At 32.6% G+C, this 21,116-nt stretch overlaps 1 protein-coding gene across 2 annotated transcripts in view; it reads right to left on the bottom strand.

Moving 5' to 3' along the window:
* Positions 1-59: 59 nt before the first annotated feature.
* The window catches only part of LOC115886869 (fatty acid synthase-like), a 75,158-nt gene continuing 54,101 nt past the window's right edge, over positions 60-21,116 (bottom strand). For both annotated transcript variants that reach the window (XM_030906194.1, XM_030906193.1), the window contains 6 exons: positions 11,905-12,032; positions 7,722-8,267; positions 5,523-5,782; positions 4,845-5,078; positions 2,072-2,305; positions 60-216 (listed from right to left, as the gene is read on the bottom strand). In XM_030906194.1, coding sequence (XP_030762054.1) covers positions 109-216; positions 2,072-2,305; positions 4,845-5,078; positions 5,523-5,782; positions 7,722-8,267; positions 11,905-12,032 — 1,510 coding nt within the window. In that variant the 3' untranslated portion in view covers positions 60-108. The remainder of the gene's footprint in view (positions 217-2,071; positions 2,306-4,844; positions 5,079-5,522; positions 5,783-7,721; positions 8,268-11,904; positions 12,033-21,116) is intronic.

The following is a 21,116-nucleotide window of genomic DNA, read 5'->3' as shown; positions in this document are numbered from 1 at the left end:
TCTGCTTTGCATAATTAATACTTTATTTCAAAACACTTAATTCAAATGAAACGCTTTGATATTAAGACATATACTCTTTTATTTTCCCCAAATCATTACTTAATAATCTCATCTTAACTGAAAGGTTTCGTTTATATAATCTGCAGTTTCTCGCCTACTTATTATAGTAAGATGGTCACCTGGAACTAGGAGAACTTGGGGTGTCTGTTTGCAGTACTGAAAATGAAAATAAGAAAACTAGTTAATCGATAAATTTAAAATTTAAAATGGATTCTAACATATCAACTTCATGAGTAGTTTAGTTTTCCCGCTACGTGTGTAAGATTTTTTTTCTGACAAGTATTACTAATTCAGTAATAGAATTAAATTAAAATTGTCATAGTGAGTGGGGGGTTCGGATATGGTAACTTGCAAATACTTCATTAGGTGATTCCTATTCGTCCCCCAATATAGGAGATACGAGAATGGTTAATTCTATGCCGATTAGAATCATTTAAAAACCGAGTACCTAGTTCCAAAAATATTCCAGAAAATCCGAAAATTAATGATATTGTTTTTCTGATGTTATTGGACAAGGTATCCTAAAATGAAAAGCACATCTCCATTGACACTTATTACTTGTTACACAACAGTGTTTACAGATTTGTCATCCGATGTTTCGTCTTTTCACCAACATCATCAACTTTATGTTTTCTTACAAGCGCCATATTAGATTACACAATACACATTACACAATATAAAGAGATAAATTCATTGCGATTCCAGCGATGTACAACAAGTTATGCATAGTAACTTTTAAATGTACTAACGGCGATCAGTTTACTGACCTTACTATAATTTTAGCGTAAATTAAAGGATTGTCTACTATTATGTCTGTTCTAGTCTCCATGTCTTCCATGGCTTTCATGTCATCTTAGTTGGTTTTTAAAAGGCGCAAAACTATACTATATGTTCAGTCACTTTACTATACAGCTTTTCAAATGGTATTCTGTCTTGTTATATTTCCGGATACGTTTGTAAATATATTTTTGATGTTCTTGTGTTATCTCTGTCAAATTTGTAATAAGTTTTAACATATTGCGGTTTTCTAATCTAAAAACTAAAGCCGCCTATTGAAAAAACAATTTTTATAAATTATTGACATTTAAACGCCACTATACATAACTTGTACGTCGTTAAAATCGCAATAATGTAATCTATATGTAAAAATCTAATAAGGCACCTTTATTAAATTATAAAGTTGATGATGGTTGTCAAAAGACGAAACGCCGGATAACAAATCTGAAAACACTGTTGTGCATTACAGGTTTAGATAGCAATGTTAAAAGTAAAGTGTTTTGTGTGTATTGTGGTGAATTAGTGTTGTACAGCCGAAAAAAGTGGCAATGAAAATCTGCTTTTAATTTTAGGATACCTTGTCAAGTAACATCAGAAAAAAATAAAATGGAAATCTTGAATTTTCGATTTTTCTTCAGTATCTCCCGAAATACTCGATATTTTAAATCTTTTTAAACGGCATATTATTGACACATTAATGCACAACTTTACCCTAATTTAACCATCCTCGTAATTCCTATAGTACTTTCGAGATCCCACTGATGGATGGGGTCGAATATGAATTACCTACCTGGACGTGCTTTTCATGATGCATGATGAGAGATAAACAATTCGGATGTGCAATTGCCTTAGTATTTTTTTAATTGTCAAACTCCAGGCCCGCTTCATCATAAATTTTTTTTAAAGAATTTTAAAGTTAATTTTCGATAGTTTATTATATTGATCATATTACTATATTGATCAAACAATATCAGGATCCATTTTTTTTTTATATATATATATATATATATATATATATATATATATATATATATATATATATATATATATATATATATATATATATATATATTATATATATATAGTATTTTTTTATATATAGTATTTTTTATATGTATAAACAAATAATGTAGCTTATTTAACACGTTTTCTGTTACATTCTGCAGTAAAAGCCCGGGAATCGCTTTTGAATGATTCTTAGCTAATAGAGTTGTATAAAAACACAATAACTTACCGAAGTTAATTCACAATTATCAAATTGACTGCAATCTGTTGATCTTATGAGATGAATAGTACCAGTAACTAAATGTTCATCAGGTCCATAAGTTATAACATCCATCAACCTGTTTCTCAGCAACGAAATACTCTCTTTAAGAATGTTATTGTCAATGGCATCGTTTTTATAAATATTTATAAGATAGTTCACTCTCGATACCCAATCAGGAGCCGACTGAAGTTTTGATACCACCTTAAAAACAGGAAGTTTAGAAACAATTAAAAAAATATTGAATGCATTTTGCGAGGTTCTTGTTGAAATGCCGCCTTTTTACAGAAATAGGCATTTCAGTAATATTAAAAATTGCAGCTACAAAACTGTTAAATAATATAAATTTGCTGGAATTTATTGTTGTACCAAGTAGCAGATATTTTTTACTTTTTTGTATAGTTATTCTTGTAATCACATTAGCCTATAAAGCGAGCCTCACACGATCAGCATTATTGACAGTATTTCCAAAAACTGTCCGTAATATTGACCGTGTGAGGGGAAATACTGATGTGCCTGTCAGCAGAGTGATATACTTTTACTCTCCTGAAAGTATTTTAGGCGGAGCCAAAATATTGATGAAAATATTGATCGTTTGTGGGTAAACCATCAGTATTCCATATGCAACCATGGATTAAACGTCATTACCTGTTCTGTCGCTAATAGGTTCATCTGTCGGACAAACACAAATTACTATCAAGAAAATTATCGAAAATAGTTGAGCTTCATTCAGAACCTCGCAATTAGTGGAATAAATTAGTGGTTTTAATTAGCGTAAAAGTTTATTGTTCCTCTAATTTAAATGTAAGCATTCATAACGTGGTAAAATTAGTGGTAGGAATTTTAAATTAGTGGAAAACGTTAACAAACTTTGAAGTTTTCCACTAATTATACTTCAAAAGTTGCGAAGAATTTAATTTTCGTCTGAGGTCTTTGATTATATCATCCGTCAAGAGAAAATGTGGTTAGAAATCAAAAGTTTATTGTTTTATAAGTCAAAGTTTTATAAGCTAAATATTAGGATTTCTCTATGGATACAACTGATTACTGTGAGCTGTTGCTAGGATATTATTTTAATTTTAATTTTGTTTTTTAGATATTGCGAATGATCATAACTAAAAAGTGTGAAGCGGAATTGAAACCACTAATTTATTCTACTAATTGCGATGTTCTGAATAAAGCTTTAAAGTTGATTATCATTATACCTTCCGGTTCCATTCCATATCTGTTCCGTATTTTTTATTGTATTGACGCTATACGTAAGCTTCCGTTCCGTATCAGTTCCATACTTTTTATTGTACTATTTATATCATTACGAAAGTTTTATTTTAAAAATTTGAACCTTTTGGAAAGGTAATATATTTATTAAGAGGTGAAATAACAAAAAAATATCAGCAAAATGTTAACAGAGCTGGTACAAATGTAAGAATTTGACAACGTTTCCAATACGCATCAATCCGTCCGCCAAAATGTATAGAAGGAAAGGATATGGAACGGAACAGATAGTATGCATTGCCCTATTCATTTACATGATATAATATATTTTATGTAAACGGAAGGGAAACGGAAGGTAGCTGATACGGAAGGTATAGTGAGAATCAACTTTTAAGCTTCGTTCAGACTCGAAATTACTGAAATATAATAATCAAAAAAAGGTTTCAGGTTTCAATTATCGTAGAAGCTTGTTCCTCTATCAATGTAAGCATTCACAGCATCAAAATTAGTGGTAGTAATCTTCAATTAGTGGAAAAGGTTAACAAACTTTTAAGTTTTCCACTAATCATACTTCAAAATTTGCGAGGAATGTCATTTTGGCCTTTGATTATCTTTCGTCAAGAGAAATTGTGATTAGAAATTAAAAGTTTATTGTTTTATAAGCCAAATATTAGGCTTTCACTATAGATACAAATAACTACCGCAAGCTATAGCTAGGATATTCTATTAATTTTAATTGTGTTTTTTAGATATTGTGAATGATCGTACACTAAAAAGTATGAAGTGTAATTGAAACCACTAATTTATTCCACTAATTGCGGGGTTCTGAACGAAGCTTTACTTTTAACTTTTTAAAATTTAAGATAAAACTTCTTTAATAAAATTTAAGTAATTTAAATGAGTATACTTTTGACGCTGAACTATATATTCGTAAATTTAACTTTATTTTTTTCTTTCTTGCGTTTCCAAGTTGTACAGTACAATCTAATGGCAATACACGCCTTTTGCTTATTACTGTCTTTTTTTTAATAAAAACTAATAGCTTGTCGCAGTACACACAGTTTAACCTGCCAAAGGCCACAACTATACTGTTGGTTGGTTGGTTTGTTTTGGTTTGAAGTTTGTTAATACTGATGGAATACTGAGTTGTAGTTGGTTTATACTGATGGAATACTGAGAATATTCAATTCTGCCAATAATACTGATCGTGTGAGGCCCGCTTAAAGTGATAATTGAAATAGATAATCTTTCACTCAACGCTATAAGTAAGCAAGATGTCTTATATGATACATTTGTTTTGATTGTTGGCGGATTAAAATTTGGTTAAACAAAGCAAGGAGAGTTGTGTATATTTTTGAAGTTTATTGATATAGGCAATATAATTCTGATTTTTTTTAGAAGTATACTTTATTAATTTTGAACTAAAAATATTGCAAATGCAATATTCTATGTTCCTTAATATTTTTTTTGATGCAACAAACATATGCTAGTATTATTTGTATTAAATAAAATATACAAATAGACTTACTTGTGGATCATCATTGTTAAAAATTCTACTCAATAAATTGACTTCAAAATCAACTCCAGAACCTAAAAGTTTAATTGTGGACTGTAGAGTAAATGGTGCTCCGTCAATGTAATAAACGTATATATTAGCTTTATAACGTCTGTCCAATATCCTAGCAATTTCGGTTACTAAAACTCCTCCCCAAGATACTCCAACAATATTGAAGAAGGTTCTTGGCCAAATTTTATATATTTGCTTAAAAGGAAACCAAGGTTATAAACAATTCTATAATGCTAAATAAATTAATCCTATTTCAAAAGTATATTATTGTTTAAGGCACAGGTTATTCAGTACCCAGCTATGCAATGGAACCCAACTTGGCATGTTTTGGAGTGACTTTTGGAGTGGTAGCTAGTTTTTAAGTAGAATCGCAAGTTTCAACATAAAAATACCATTTGAAGACCAGATAGCAGGCTGGTATTGAATAAGCTGTGGTTTGGTTTGGTAACTAGTTTTTCTTTCACTAAGTAAGTTCTATATTACGCTACAAATAATATACCGTATGATCGAGAAAAAACGGCGTCAACGATGGCTATGAAATGAAGATCGCTGTCATTTTATATGTAAATTTATATGGGAAATGTCATTGATCGTCATTTCCCAGCCAACTGGACGCCGTTTTTTTTGATCATACGGTACCTCTGTAAATATTTCAGCTAAATCTTTAACATTATATGGATCTGATGGTAAAACCGCACAGAAGGCTGGTACAAATAGTTGTCTTGCGAATTTTTCAATTTCTGCTTCTGTATTCAATCCAGGAATGATAAATAGGGGCGCCAACTCTCTGATTTCCATTGGCCCTTCTGTGGTTATTTGTACTATTTCAGGTACTTTGGGGGCGTCTTCAAATTGTTGGTGTAATATATCAGGTGAGTTTGGTAATAATAGAGCTAACTCTGTAAAAATACAGTATCATTAGTTATTATTAAAATTAGTTAATAGATGTTGTTTCAAATAAATCATCTCGTGGAGAAGTGTCAAAGTAAGAAAAAAAGTAGTAAACGATTTTTTAACCCTAAAGGCTAGGTGATATTAGGGAAAATTTTATTGAAAAATTCTTGCTATCTTATCTAATAGTATAAAATTTTGCACAAAGAAGTTATTCTAGATAAAACATTATAGAGAAAATAGAGTAAATTCTATAAAAATTGTTAAATTATGGCTTAGGAGTATGAAATTTTGTGAGAAAGATATCTTAAGTGGGGTAATTGAGCAGTAAGAAGCGGTTTTTGTAAATTCATTTCACAAGGGTGTGAAACTGGAGTTACCACTGACTTTAGTAAGAGTTGATATCACGTCTAGAAAAATAAAAAGGAGTATAAAACACATAAAGTATGCACATGGGTTCTTAAAGTGCCATCATAAGCACGATATATTTTTTGGAAAATAAGCTCTAATAGCGTTGATTGAAGAAATAAGAAGGTGCGCAACCTTATGGGCGATTTCGTGCTATGTCGCCGCTAGTCAATCTGTCCTATATTTAGTTTAGCTCTGCGCAACTGCACGCTGATAGTCGTTTCCAGCGCAGTAGATAAAGAATACTGTACCGTAGTTCTGTTTTCAGTCGACAGAGTGGGTGGTTGCTGGAGACAGTGTTCCCAAAACCACGGATTAATCCGTAGATTTACTGATTTCGGGTACAGTACGTTAATAATACAGATTTTCTATCATTAAACAATTAAATATAATATTATATGTTTAAACAAAAACTTCGTCAGAGTTGGTTTGGAAGATTGCTATTATTTCATATGTAAAATATTAGGGTAATTATTGCCAATAGTCGTAATTTCCAAGCCAACTAAACGACTTCTTTCGATTGTACGAAACATTCAGTACCTATAAAAGAATTTTTATTTTTGTTGTTTATTCTATGTTAATCTATATTAACACGAATAAATTTTCAATACAGAAACGCGGATTTTTCATCCAAAGATATTTTCGTCAAACGTATTACAGATATTACACACTTTATTATGGCAACACTGTCGCTTTCAGTTCCATACCGTCTTCGATATGCATTCGCTAACCGAATTAGAGAAAATGTTTGTTTTATATGTTGACCGCAGAACGAGTAGAGGCTCTAGGTACCGTATAGCACTTGAGACGAAAGGGGAAATCAAATAAGCCTTGCCACGAATTTGCCCATTAGGTTGCGTATCTTCCCAGTTCTGTCAATCAACAATAATGGTCAAATTTTAAACCGATGTCCATGCATTGGTATAAGAACGGAATCGGGTTTTTGAGTAGTAGCAGTCGTAGCAAGCAGAATAATTATCTATAATGGTGCCATAGAATCCCGCATGCTCTCCTACTTTTATATACGGTTACTTTAGGGTTGCCAACCATTCTCTATTCCAGATCCACAGAACAGTCCTATTTTTTATATCACTGTCTTCTTTTCTGTCGCGTATTGAAAAAGTCCTCTTTTTACATACCAAAGTCAAAATCTAAAAAATATTTGTCTATCCTCTGCCTTTTGCTACTCCCACTTGTTTGTACAGAAAAGAAAATGAAGAATTATTTGTATACAAGAAATATCTGTAGAAGCGATAAACATGTTTAACGATTTTATGTTTACTTCAGCTTATGATTTGAAAAATAAAGTTTTGTCGCATACTGTTTACAATACTTTTTGGAATAATTGGGCGAGGTTTAAAAAAATGTTTCGCCTGTGCCTCTTTTTGCCCTCTCGTCTTCTATTTTTTATTTTGAAAGTTGGCAACCCTAGGTTACTTTGTTTTTATTGAGAATCTCACAGTATATGAACTACGTTATTTGACATTCTTTAGATATTTTATGGAATTTAATCCACTAGTAATAAGAAAATTTACTTACTTTTATACAACGCCTGCTGGCTTTCTTGTTTGCTATCATCCAATTGCGCATTGTTAATGAATGCATTCTTTACGTTATAATAAATGACATCGTCCAAATTTTCCAAACTATAACTAAATTCCAAGTCTTCTAGGCACTGTACGTTATACGTAGCGAAGCCTGCATCTGCCCTTCTTTGAGTAGTACCGGCAGCTGCAATGACAAAATTGACAAATATTGCTTTGGGAGCAATTGTCCTCAAGGCGTTGTCGAGATGTTGCACAGCGTTAAAATAACCCACATCGGAGTTTTTATTTACTGGTAGCACAAAGACAGAGTGAATAGGGCCAAGATAATAAACTTCAGAAAGAAGTTCGGCTGCTCCTTCTCGAGTACCCGCTTTGGCTGGTGCAAAAATTAATTCGCAGTTGAAATTATATTCCAGCAAGGACAATCTCCGGTTTATATAGTTTTGTTGGACTTTGGTATTTGTCGAAATAACTATTCGTTTTGCTCCTCTAAGAACCAACCATTCCGTCATGTCGATCCAACTATCCGCTGAATCTCCTGAGTAACAAAAACAAAATACAAATTAGTGATATCGGACAATAAATAGGGTTTATAATTGGGAAAGTAATGGGAATAATTTTAAGCAGCATTTTTTATTCAGAACCTATGCATTATTCCTACAACAATTATATTTGCATAGAATTTTATATATTAGCAGTACCCAACGAGCAGTACCCAAAGGTGACAACGACAACCACGAATGGAATTTGCGCATTAGGCATATTCTGTATATAGCATTGGTATACCGGGACTAAGGACACATATTAACAGAGCTAAGAACAAAGCATGGGATATAAAGTGTGAGCAAATTAATAACTACATAGGTGGAAGAAAATGCTCAGAAATATGGAAATTTATTTCAAATGTTAAGAACCCAGGAAAAAACAAGGCTAATATACACTTAATTAAACCTGAACAATGGTTCGAACATTATAGAGGCAGGCTCCTCCAGGCTATAGAGTACTTAATTGATTCACCAAGAAACATCGACGTACAGGGAGAAGTAGTTGAAATATCGGAAGAAACAATAAGAATGGCTGCCAAGAACTTAAAATCAGGCAAAGCAAGCAGCCCAGAAGGAATATACTCCGAAATGTTGAAAAATGGTACGCAGAAACTATTTAGAAGCTTGGCATTAATTTTCAATATTTGCTTAAACGGACATCCCGTTCCAGAAGACTGGAAGCTGGCTTATATATCTTCGATCCATAAAAAAGGCAATAAGCTGGACTGCAGTAACTACCGTGGTATATCAGTGACGAGCACAATGAGCAGGTTATATGGTAGAATTTTACGTGATCTCATAGAAGAAGATTATAGAGAAAAGGAGGAAGAAGAACAGAATGGTTTTAGAGCAGGAAGGTCGTGTACAGATAACGTGTTCTGTTTAAAACAAGTTATAGAAAAAAGATCGGCAAGAAACTTGGACACACATATAACATTTGTTGACTTACGGAAAGCGTACGACACTGTCCCAATATCAAGACTATGGAGGGTACTAGAACAATCTACGATCAACCATACTTATATAACAGCTCTTAAGGAACTATATGTATAAGGACGCAAAATCAAAAATAAAGGTAGGAAAAGAGCTTACAGAAACATTTATAACCGACAAAGGCTTGCGTCAAGGTTGTTGCATCTCCCCTACTCTCTTTAAAATATACGTTGCAGTCGCTTTAAAAAATTGGAAAAGAAAGATCCGTGGTATGGGCATAGAGATTGACAATGAATGTTTGTTCACACTTCAATTCGCAGACGATCAAACAATAGTTGCCAATGACAAAGACGATATGCAATATATGCTAAGAAAACTTATTGAAGAATACGGAGAATGGGGCTTGACAGTTAACATAGCCAAAACAAAATATCTATGTATAGGCGCACAAGAAGGAAACTTGAACTTGGACAACGGTCACGAAATTAAGCAGTGTAAAGAGTATGAGTACCTGGGAATTACATTTGATAACACTGGACCTGACGGCAGAGAAATAGAGAAAAGGATTATCAACGCGAAAAAAATAATCGGATGTCTAAATGGAATCTTATGGAGCAAATCAATAACAAAGCGAAGAAAATTCAATATATACGAAACCATGATAAAGAGCAACCTCCTGTATGGAGCAGAAACATGGAGAATAACTGAGAGATACAAGAAGGGGATAGAGGCCGTAGAAATGGATGTCATTCGAAGATCAATGGGAATTTCAAGACAACAACGAATAAGAAATAATACCATAAAACAACAAATGGGTATAGAAGGTACGATAACACAGGATATAGAGAAAAAGCAGCTGATCTGGTACGGACATGTAGAGCGAATGAAGGACACTAGATGGCCCAAAAAAATAATCAATTGGCAAGCAAAGGGCAGAAGAAAACAGGGAAGACCAAAACTGGAATGGCAAAAAAGCCTACACAAAGCGATGAGTGAAAGAAACCTGTCAACAGAGGATTGTACGAATAGTACGTTTTTCTACGTTGTCCGATACCCAATTTCCAGCCTGTTCTATTCGTACAATCCTCTGTTGACAGGTTTCTTTCAGAAATATATATATATATATATATATATATATATATATATATATATATATATATATATATATATATATATATATATATATATTTATTATATCGGATTCATTGACGTATTCAATTCTTTTCGGCCACTTCCTGTTTCACCGGAAGTTACTACAACTTTTGATTTTTAAATGGAACTCTAGGTATTTTTTACTTTATTTGATAGAAAATGACACTCTGAATAGAATAACATATCATATGTCAACTTTTGACATTTTCTCTTAAAACAAAATTGTATTTTAAATTTCAATCTAGAGTTTCATGGCTGTGTTAAAAACACTCATTTTTAATCAAGGAGCCTTGGAAAGATTTGATCGTTAATGCTTTTAGTGTCTTGTCCTGGCCGGTTAAAAAATTCCCAAATCATATTTTTAATCATAATCTCAATTTTTTCAAATGCAACGAAGGTGGCTCATTAGCATATTTGAAAAAAGCATTTTTACGAATAATTTGGTATCACACACTTGGTATTGCGAGTCAAATTGTCGTTATGAACCGCATAGTGCAATTTCAAATAAACCATATTCGAAACTGTCAAAAGTTGACATATGATATGTCATTCTATTCTGACTGTCATTTTTTATCGAATAAAGTAACAAAATACCGAGAGTGTCATTTAAAAATCAAAAGTCGTAGTTATTTCCGGTGAAACAGGGAGTGACCGAAAACAGTTGGATACGTCAATCAATCCTAATTTATGTCATATACTAACATACCAAATCTCGTTCTGTAATCTGAAAAAATAAAAAAGTTATAGGAGTGAGCCACTTTTGAGACGCACCCGTTTCGCTTAGAAAGTAATACCGTACGATAAAAAAAAGCGGCGTCGAGTTGGCTTAGAAATGACGATCCATGACATTCCCCATATAATTTTACTTATCTGTACCCCAGAAGCAAACTATATTAGGTAAGTCACAAAAATAGTTTAGAGAAAAACGAATTTAAAGTTCTTTTTTGAAGTTACTTCTTAATTATTCGGTTATTTTTAAACCTATGATTGTAATACCGACTCTTTTATTTATCGTTACAGATAGCGTTAAACGAGAAAGAGCAAAGGGTAGAACATAAAAACTTAAGTAACTTAATTTTGGACTTAACATCATAGTTTGCTTCTAGGGTACAGATGTGGTACAGATATGTAAAATAACAGCGATCTGTATTTCATAGTCATCGCTGACGCCATTTTATTTCGATCATATTGTAGATACCGTATGATCGAATAAAAACGGCGTCCAGTTGGCTTGGAAATGACGATCGATGACATTTCCCATATAAATTTACATATAAAATGACAGCGATCTTCATTTCATAGCCATCGCTGACGCCGTTTTTATTCGATCATACGGTACAAATTCGTTGTGTATAAATTTCAATACTTTGACGAATCGTGTTTGGAATAAAGAGAACAGAAGGGGCATTAAATTTGTTGGTTCACATGCATATGTACTCTTATTGAGGAACCGCCTCTGCCTGTAAAACGTTAAAATCTTCTTGATGATCGAGTATTTCAACATTTAATATTTTTTAATACCGTATATTTATCAATAGTACTTACCATATACCAAATACGATTTTTTAGGGTCACAAATAAATCGATGGGGATATTTCATGTTCAGCTTATTTACTGATAAATTGTTTATTTCAATAAGGGCTTTTCCAATATTACTTGATTTTCCCAGATCTCTGAAATAAATTAATACTCAATTTTTACCAAAGAAAAAAGTTAATTATATTAATAAGATCAATCGGTATGGTAATAGGCCTAGATAAGTGGGCCATAGCAGGGCTTAATTTGCAAGTGGTAGAGATCATATAAATAATATATAACCTATGCGTGTAACCAGTGTCAACAAAATTAAGCATTAGGTGCAGCATCACTTTTCGATAATAATTGGTATCAATAATGCGCGACTCTCAAGGCTGTCTTATTTATGGCCTGTTAGTAACTCATATTCCTGTAGAAAATAGTATTTAGCATTGGGAGAAAATTTCAATTCTGTTGGATTTAGGATTTGCAGTTTTTTTTATTTTAAAGCTTAAAAATACAAAAAGGGAGGTTTTGGTGGACTATTTCGTCATTTTAAGGAATTTTTATTGTACAGGAATTTGCTCTTAGAATCAAAACTTGAGAACTTTGTTTAAGTGCAAACCTAAAGTATTTTTTATAGAGTGGGCTTAAAAAGTGTAAGTGGATCGGGATGATTTTTTTTTAAATGTTACACCCTTATATGGCATTTTTAGCTTCCTTTCTGATCACTAAACTACTAAATAATCCTAAAATATGAGTAAACATATTTTGATAGCTTTAGAGATTAGATATTAATAAATAACTAGAAGATATACATTTTTCAACCTTCCTTAAAAAAATTATTACAAATACAAGAACGCTGTTCTGAAATCAAAACTATATTAGGTATTTAATTTAGATTGTCTATAATAATAATAGCTCCCGTATATAGCGTTTAACGCCTTGGGAGTAGCAAGGTACAGCTTGCAATACTAGAGCCGTTCGGTATACAAGGAAGGTAGTGTGGCTAGCACTACGCTTCAACCGCCTATTATTACCTCAGGAATGTGAATCCCAAGTACTCATTTAAGGCTGAGTCGACCTAGGTACCCAAACTATTTTTATTTTAATAAAAATAGTAGATTGTCTATACTTGCTATAAATATCGAAATCTTAAATAATGCAGGGTGTTTAAAATTCTAGGCCAAACTTAATAAAATATAAGATAATCTTTCTTTGTTTTTTTAAGCGGAACACCCTGTATATTATCTTTTTATTAGATGGACAATTTTTGACCCAATTTGATGGAAATATTTTTTTCGCAGATACACGTAGTATTATTTCATATGGCTCCATCAACGGTAAAATACAAAAGAAATCATTGCGTGGCACTGATAAAAATTTGCTGTGGAAAGTGCCATATGAAATCTGCGAAACCGTTCATAATCTTGAAATACTTTAAATGCAAAAAATGTTCATTCTTTGATTCTCCATCTATTGAAAAAATAATATGTTAACCGTAACTGTTCTATTTAAAAAAAATGAAGAAAAACTATTTTATATTTTAGAAAGTGGCGTAGAATTTTGAACAACCTGTATGCTTTACGACTAACATGTTATAGAGATATACAGAGAAAGTACAGACCATCTAAAATAAATATCTAATATAGTTTTGATTTCATGACAGTTCTTGTATTTTTAATAGTTCTTTTTAGCTGAAAAATATATATTTATTAATATCGCTGACACTATCGAAATATATTTACTCATTACTTAGGATTATATAAAGTGATCTGAAAGGAAGCTAAAACACAATAAAATATAGAATAATAAATAATTTAAAAAAAAATCATCTCGATCCACTCACACTTTTTTGAACCACCCTATAGAAGTTAAAATATTTTCCTGAAATACGTCCCAGTACATATTTTAGGTTTGCACTCGGTTTGCACTTAATCAAAATTCCCAGGTTTTTTTATTCTAGGAGCTACAGATGCCCAACGCACGGACAGGGTGTCCCACTAAGAATAGCTTTCGGCTGTAACTCGGAAACTATTAGCCGTAGGACCGAAAGAAATATTTATAACTAAAAAGGGTATGAGAAATTCCTGGAAATTATTTTCAAGTTTGTGGAACAGCCGCTAGAGGGCGCAACTGCTATGGAAAATAATAAAATATAATTTTTCCAAAATTTTGCCTAGATAAGGGGTTGTAGCGTTTTATTTTTCTTTTTATAAAATTCCAAATTTTAATATTGCTGGCGCCATTATTCGCTAGATGTTAAACTTCATTCAGTACAGGTAGCGGTTCCTTTCCATAAAAACAAATTTCATTCAGTATAGACGATAGAGTTCACTTAATTGCCTTTGGTCATATGACCTGTCAATTCGAAGACTTCCGTTTTGCGAAAAGGAGGAAGGTTGCTTTTTCCGAGAGATTGAGATCAGAAAAAGACGCGTGGTTCAGCGTCTGACGAATCTCAGAGAAAAAGGGCTTTCTGAAACACTTTTCCTAACAGTAAAGGCACGGGTATCCAAAGGTGGAGATTTGAAATCCTGTAGAATATACTGTTCAGAGCCTAGTTCGTGTTTTTTTGGCCTTTTCCTGGAATAAGATCACAGTAAGTGTATCTACCATTTTGTATCGCCATGTCTAACTAAATTTTATTTCAGTTATTCCCGTTTTTATTTATTTTGATAATGTTTGATTGTGCATTACTGGTTTGGATCAGCATATAGTTTGGCTATATTTTGGAATGTGTACAGCTGATTTTCAGACCGTAAGTTATTTTTTTTGGTATTCGGTGACTGTTCTGAGAGTTTTTTTTATATAGAGTAACTGGCGTATAAGAAATTGACGTATAAGTAATTGGCATATGAGTAACCACTTTTGAGACAGTATTTATGACTCTACATTTATTCTACTGATATCGAAGACTCCTGCTACTATCGAAGAGTCTACATCCACTTCCGTTAGTCTGGAGACTGCCAGCCTACCTGTTCACTACGTCAGAAAATAAAAAAAAATACAGATAAGTTCTAAGTTCAACACACAAGGTATTCCCTAAATTCTTTTTACTTTGAGACAATATTTTGAATATCTCTGTAAATTGTTGTCATTTATTCCATATATTATAGTCAAAATTTACCTTTTAGTTAACATTATAAGTCATGCTTTGTCCTTAACGGTACGTTTTACTTCAGTATGATCTTTTATGTGAGAATCGCTAACACGGATTCATTTTTGAAGGTTATTGTACACGACTTGTTTCGAAACATCATCGTATTGGTACTTACATAAATTTCACCTGTTTATATATTACGTAGTATAGTATACTGGAGAGAACTCTAACTAAATTTGAGTTTACTTAAAGTAACTAACGATTTCATTGGGATAATTGAAACTGGGTTTAAACTGATTGATAATTGTGTTCGTCTTTAAATAAATGTTCAACGTAGGATAGTTATATCTGACTTTTATTCTTGATGAACATAATAGACCCTTATTGCTGTTGATTATTTTATTTTAGCTATTTCATGATCAAATTTTCTTACTGGTTTCTTACTTTACCTTTTCATACCCAAAGTAAGTGGCGCCCTTTTTACTGTCTTTGACCATTACTATTTGAATACTTAACATCAATTTTAGAATCTTTGCAGCCTATACATTATTACTTTTATTTTATTATTTAACAACATTATTAAGTCACCACAGGTCACAAGCCTTACCTACGAACCCAGCTCTCCTCTAACCCTGAGCAACGGATACCTTTTTCTTTCTGTTTGAGTGATGACAGAAAAAGTCGTCACACAAATAGAAGAATAAAGAATATGACGCCCTGTCACGTGGGGCTTTACTTGGTTTAATTGGCTCGACTTAGTTTAATTGGCTCAATTTAATTTAATTTGCTTCACTTATTTGGTAGACTTTGTAAAATAATTTTTGTTAGGCTCAGATAAATTTTCTATAAGGCAAAGACTATAGTTTTGAAATTTTATTTTCATTATTTCTGTAATTAAATTCTAATAATTTCAGTTCAACAGCAATTTTTTTGTTTTATAAATTCTTGAGGGTGTTTGTTTATCTATTTAAAACCCAGATAAATAACTTAATACGTATTTCTGACTACATTTTTTATTGACGTTTCGATTTTGATTTAAATATACAGGTATGGTTATATTTTGAATATACAGAGTGGACATAATTTCAGTATACAGGGTAGCACTGTTAGTATTTCATAAAATTTTGGAATTTGTTTCGAATACTTGAATCTTTTTTGGTTTTGACATTGAACATATTTTCTTTCTGATAGTTTGCGCCGAATCATAACAGCTTTTTGTTAAAATTAGTAAGTTTTTCTGAATCATTTAGTCTTTAGTATTTCATATAGCTGAATTACAATGGAGAAAGAATCTTTTAAAGTTAATCATTTACGACAAGTAGAATTAGATTACGAACTTCTTATTAGGGGTATTAAAACATCTAAAAATGTTGACAGTAAACGTAAAATTTTGTCAGGTCTTTTAAGTAGAGAAGTAAATAACCCTTTTTGTTTAGTTAATATGGAAGATTATCCTGTTTCTTTTGATCAAGAAATTTCAGAAATTAAAGCAACTTTAGATTCAATTTCCTTGTCAATTTCTGAATTTGAGGGTGGAGTAAATGATTCAATGTTCAAAGTTATAAGATCTCGTCTTGCGCATTTGGCTGGTAGAATCAAGAGAATAATTTTAGATGAAAATCGTGCTGATGCAGAAACTATTCAAACTGATGTTTATACTAGTTGTTATCAACTTGAAGCTGACCTGCTTGTCAAAACTTCAGACATTAATGAAACTTTAAACGTTAGTTCTGTTCCTTCAGGACCAGTTATTAATGTACCGCCTCCTATTGTTACTTATGTTGCTAAACCTTGTCCAGTGTCAGACTGGCCTATTAAATTTAATGGTAATCCTCAAGATTTATTTTCATTTTTAGAAACTGTTACTGAGCTTTCTGAATCACGTAAAGTTAGTGAACAAGATTTATTTTCTTCTGCAGTAGAACTTTTTACTGGTAATGCTTTTATTTGGTATAGAAGTATTAAACAACATGTCGCAGATTGGAAATCTCTTGTAGAAAGATTAAAGAAAGACTTTTTACCACCAGATAATGATGATAATATTTGGTCACAAATTAAATCTTATAAACAGCGAAAAAATGAAAGTATTTTAATTTTTATAGCAACTTTAGAGAATCTTTTTAGTAGATTAAGTAAATGCCCTAGTGAGGTTACTAAAATAAAAATCATTAGACAAAATTTACTTCCTGAATACATTACTCAGTTAGCTTTAGTTGATGTTTTATCTGTGTCTGAACTGTCTAATTTGTGTAGAAAATTAGAAAATGCTAAACATCAGAATGAAAAACATTCTAGAAATTTAAATGTTTCTGAATTAAATACCACTCCTGATTCTAGCTCGTTTGATTCTCGTCGCGTACAGTTTAGTAAAAAATCTAAGAATGTAAATGCTCAGAACAAAAATAAAAATACTACTGCTAGGTCTCCTTGTTCTGCTGTAGCGTCGTCGTCTTCTGACCCTGATATGGTAAATACTTCGAGTATGCCCCGATCTGTAGAAAATTCAGGTAAGGAAACAGCTTCGCGTTTAGTTTGTTGGAATTGTTCTGGTCCGAATCATACGTTTCATGATTGTCGACAGAAACGTAGGGTTTTTTGTTTTAAATGTGGTAATTTAGGGGTTAAATCACCGGCGTGTCCAAAATGTTCAAAAAACTAATCGGACGAACTCGTGTTTCTGGTCATGTAGTTCAAAAAAAATTCAAACCCAGAAATTTATTTTCAGAATCTGATTGGAAAAAGTGGTTATTATGTGTTAAAAATTTTTATAGATCCACCACTACCAATCATAAAGTTTCTCCTCTTTTTTGTCCTAAGGTATCTGATAACAGACCTTATATTTTAGTAGAAATTCTTGGCGTTGAAATTTGTGGTCTTTTAGATTTTGGAAGTACATCTACAGTTATTGGAGCTGCTGGTATTCCTGTTATTGAGAATCTAAATTTGAATATTAGGGAACCAACTCATTTGTCAATTAGTACTGCAGACAATACTGAAAAGAAAATAGTTGGTGTAGTCGATCTACCTTTAGTCGTTGATGGTTCATGTCAAGTTATCAGTGCTATTGTAGTACCTTCATTGCCTCATAGTTTTATTTTTGGTTGTGATTTTATCTTGCGGTTTGATCTTATGGAAGATCTTAAGAAGAATTGGTGGGAAGTCAACTCTAGATCTCAGCCAAAGTTTTCTTCATTTCCCTATAACACTCATGCAGTAAATATGTTGTGTACCCTTGATGATTTAACACCAAATCAGAGAAAACCAGCTGAACTTCTTATTAACTCTTTTGACAGTATTAACAGTGATCATGGTCTTGGTCGTACCGATAAAATTACTATGTCAATTGACACTGGTGATGCCAAACCATTTCGTCAAAAACCTTTTTTAATGTCACCTTATATGTCAAAAATCTTAAATGAGGAATTAAATGATATGCTTAAACTTGGTGTTGTGGAACCTTCTAATAGTCCGTGGTGTTCCCCAGTGCTTTTAGTTAAAAAACCAACTGGTGAATTTCGTTTTTGTTTCGATGGTCGATCTTTAAATCAGGTTACAAAGTATGACTCCTACCCTATGCCAAATATAGATAGAATTTTAAACTCTCTTCGTGGAGCTACGTATATTTCGAGTATAGATTTGCGTAAAAGTTTCTGGCAAATTCCATTATCAGAGGATTCAAAACCAAAAACTGCTTTCAGTATAGTTGGTAGAGGTCAATTTCAATTCACTACGGTGCCATTTGGTTTGTGCAATGCCGCTCAGACACAACAAAGACTTGTTGATGCTATTTTTGGACCACGTTATGAACCACACATTTTTTGCTATTTGGATGATATAATCATATGTTCACCCAGTTTTGAGGAACATACCAAATTGCTTTCTGAAGTTAGAGACAAGTTAAAAGATGCTAACTTAACTATAAATATAAAGAAGTGTGAGTTTTTCAAGAAATCTTTAAAATTTCTTGGATATATTGTTGGCTCTAATTCATTAAGAACTGATCCAGAAAAAATTTCAGCAATGTTAAACTTTCCTCGCCCTACCACGACGACTGAAATTAAACGATTTATAGGTTTGTGTAGTTGGTACCGTCGTTTTATAAGAAATTTTTCGACATTAGTTTCACCCATTAATGATTTGTTAAAAGGTAAAAAGAAAGGTCAAGGAATTCAGTGGAGTCCTGCCGCTGAAGATTCTTTTTTGAAAATTAAACAACTTCTGGTTTCTGCTCCAATTTTGTCCCAGCCGGATTTTTCTAAACCCTTTATTATAGAAACAGATGCATCTAACACCGGTCTTGGTGGAGTTCTTCTACAAAAAATTAATGACGAAGACCGTGTAATTTCTTATGCTAGCAGATCTCTTACTAGATCCGAGCGGAATTATAGTGTAACTGAGCGAGAATGCTTAGCTGTTATTTTTAGTTTGGAAAAATTTCGTCCTTGGATTGATGGCGTACGTTTTACCGTTTGTACAGATCATTACTCTCTTTTGTGGCTTAATAAATTACAGAATCCTACTGGTCGTCTTGCTAGATGGGCTGTCAGACTTAGACAGTTTACTTTTGATTTAGTTCATCGTAAAGGTTCACATAACGTAGTTCCTGATTTTCTTAGTAGAATACCTGGCGATGATTCTCCTTCAGATATTTCAGATAATGATTCCTTTGTATGTCCACAAATTTCTATTTTGAATATAGATTTAGATCATACTGATGCATGGTATGAGACAATGAAGCGAAAGATTTTAGCTTCGCCTAGTTCATTTCCACAGTGGAAAGTTGAAGATGGTTTTCTTTTTAAGTTTATTCCGGTACAGCTACCATTTTCATCAAATCTTCAAGAATGGAAGAAGGTTGTTCCACGTCCTCAACGTCGTAATATTATCGAATCATGTCATAATCCGCCAACTTGTTCGCATTTGGGTTTCTATAAGACTTTATCAAGACTTCAAGAACAATTTTACTGGCCCAAGATGAGAGCCGATGTTCTTAAATTTGTTAGGAGTTGTCGTGTTTGTGGAGCTCAGAAATCTTCAAATACTATGCCGTTAGGTAGGATGGGAAGAGAAAAACAAGTTAATATGCCTTTTCAGACAATCGCTTTAGATCTTATGGGTCCTTTTCCTAGATCAAAAAAGGGTCATAAGTGGCTTTTAGTTGTTGGCGATTGGTTTTCGAAGTATGTTCTTCTGTGTCCGTTACGTTCATCAAAATCTCCGTATGTTGTGAAGTATCTTGAGAGTGAAGTTTTCCTTACTTATGGAGTACCTCAATATATAATTTGTGATAATGGTCCTCAGTTTGTTGCTAAAGAGTTCAGAGATTTAGCAAAGAAATATCAAGTTCAGAAGATCTGGTATAATGCTGTGTATTCTCCTCAATGTAACTTTGTTGAGCGAATGAATAAAACAATAGGAACAGCTATTAGAACTTATGTTAAACAACATACAGATTGGGATGTTCAACTCTCTAATATTCAGTTTGCTTTAAACACTTCTAAACATGAGGTCACAGGTTTTTCTCCTTCGTTTTTAGTTTTCGGTAGGCATATTCCCATCTCTGGTAATTATTATGGTCAAGTTAAGTTCTCTGAAGATTTTGAAATTATGCCTGGCGATCGCAACTCTTACGCTTCAGAACTCAAAAATCTTTATAGTGTCTTTAGCGAAGTCCGTAAGAAACTTCATGCTGCTTACGAAAGAAACTCAAAGTCTTATAATTTGCGTAGACGTGATCTATCTTTTCAGGTTGGTGATTTGGTTTGGAGACGTAATAAGGTCTTATCAAATGCTGGTGTTAACTTTTCAGCCAAGTTAGCCCCTCGTTTTGTTTTATCTTCAGTACGAAAGAAAATTTCGAATTTAGTTTATGTTTTAGTAGACGAGGATGGTAATAACGCAGGCCGCTGGCATATAAAAGATCTTAAACCATACCAAGGTCACATGATTGACGACGATGATACAGGAAATGTCTCTACTACGTCACAGTAATTTAAATAATCTATTATGTCCGATTCCTTTTTAGGGTTTAGTCTAAAGGATACATAGATTATATTTTAGTTTTTTTAGTTTATATTAAAAAGTTATACAACAATTCGCTTATCGTTTTTACGGATTTGTCGCGAATCAGCATAACTAT

The sequence above is a fragment of the Sitophilus oryzae genome, unplaced genomic scaffold (genome assembly GCF_002938485.1).
Source record: "Sitophilus oryzae breed Bouriz unplaced genomic scaffold, Soryzae_2.0 scaffold_499_pilon_pilon, whole genome shotgun sequence".
NCBI classification, from domain to species: domain Eukaryota; kingdom Metazoa; phylum Arthropoda; class Insecta; order Coleoptera; family Curculionidae; genus Sitophilus; species Sitophilus oryzae.
The sequence above is the reverse complement of the archived record's forward strand: the minus strand, read 5'-3'. Positions and strand labels throughout refer to the sequence as shown.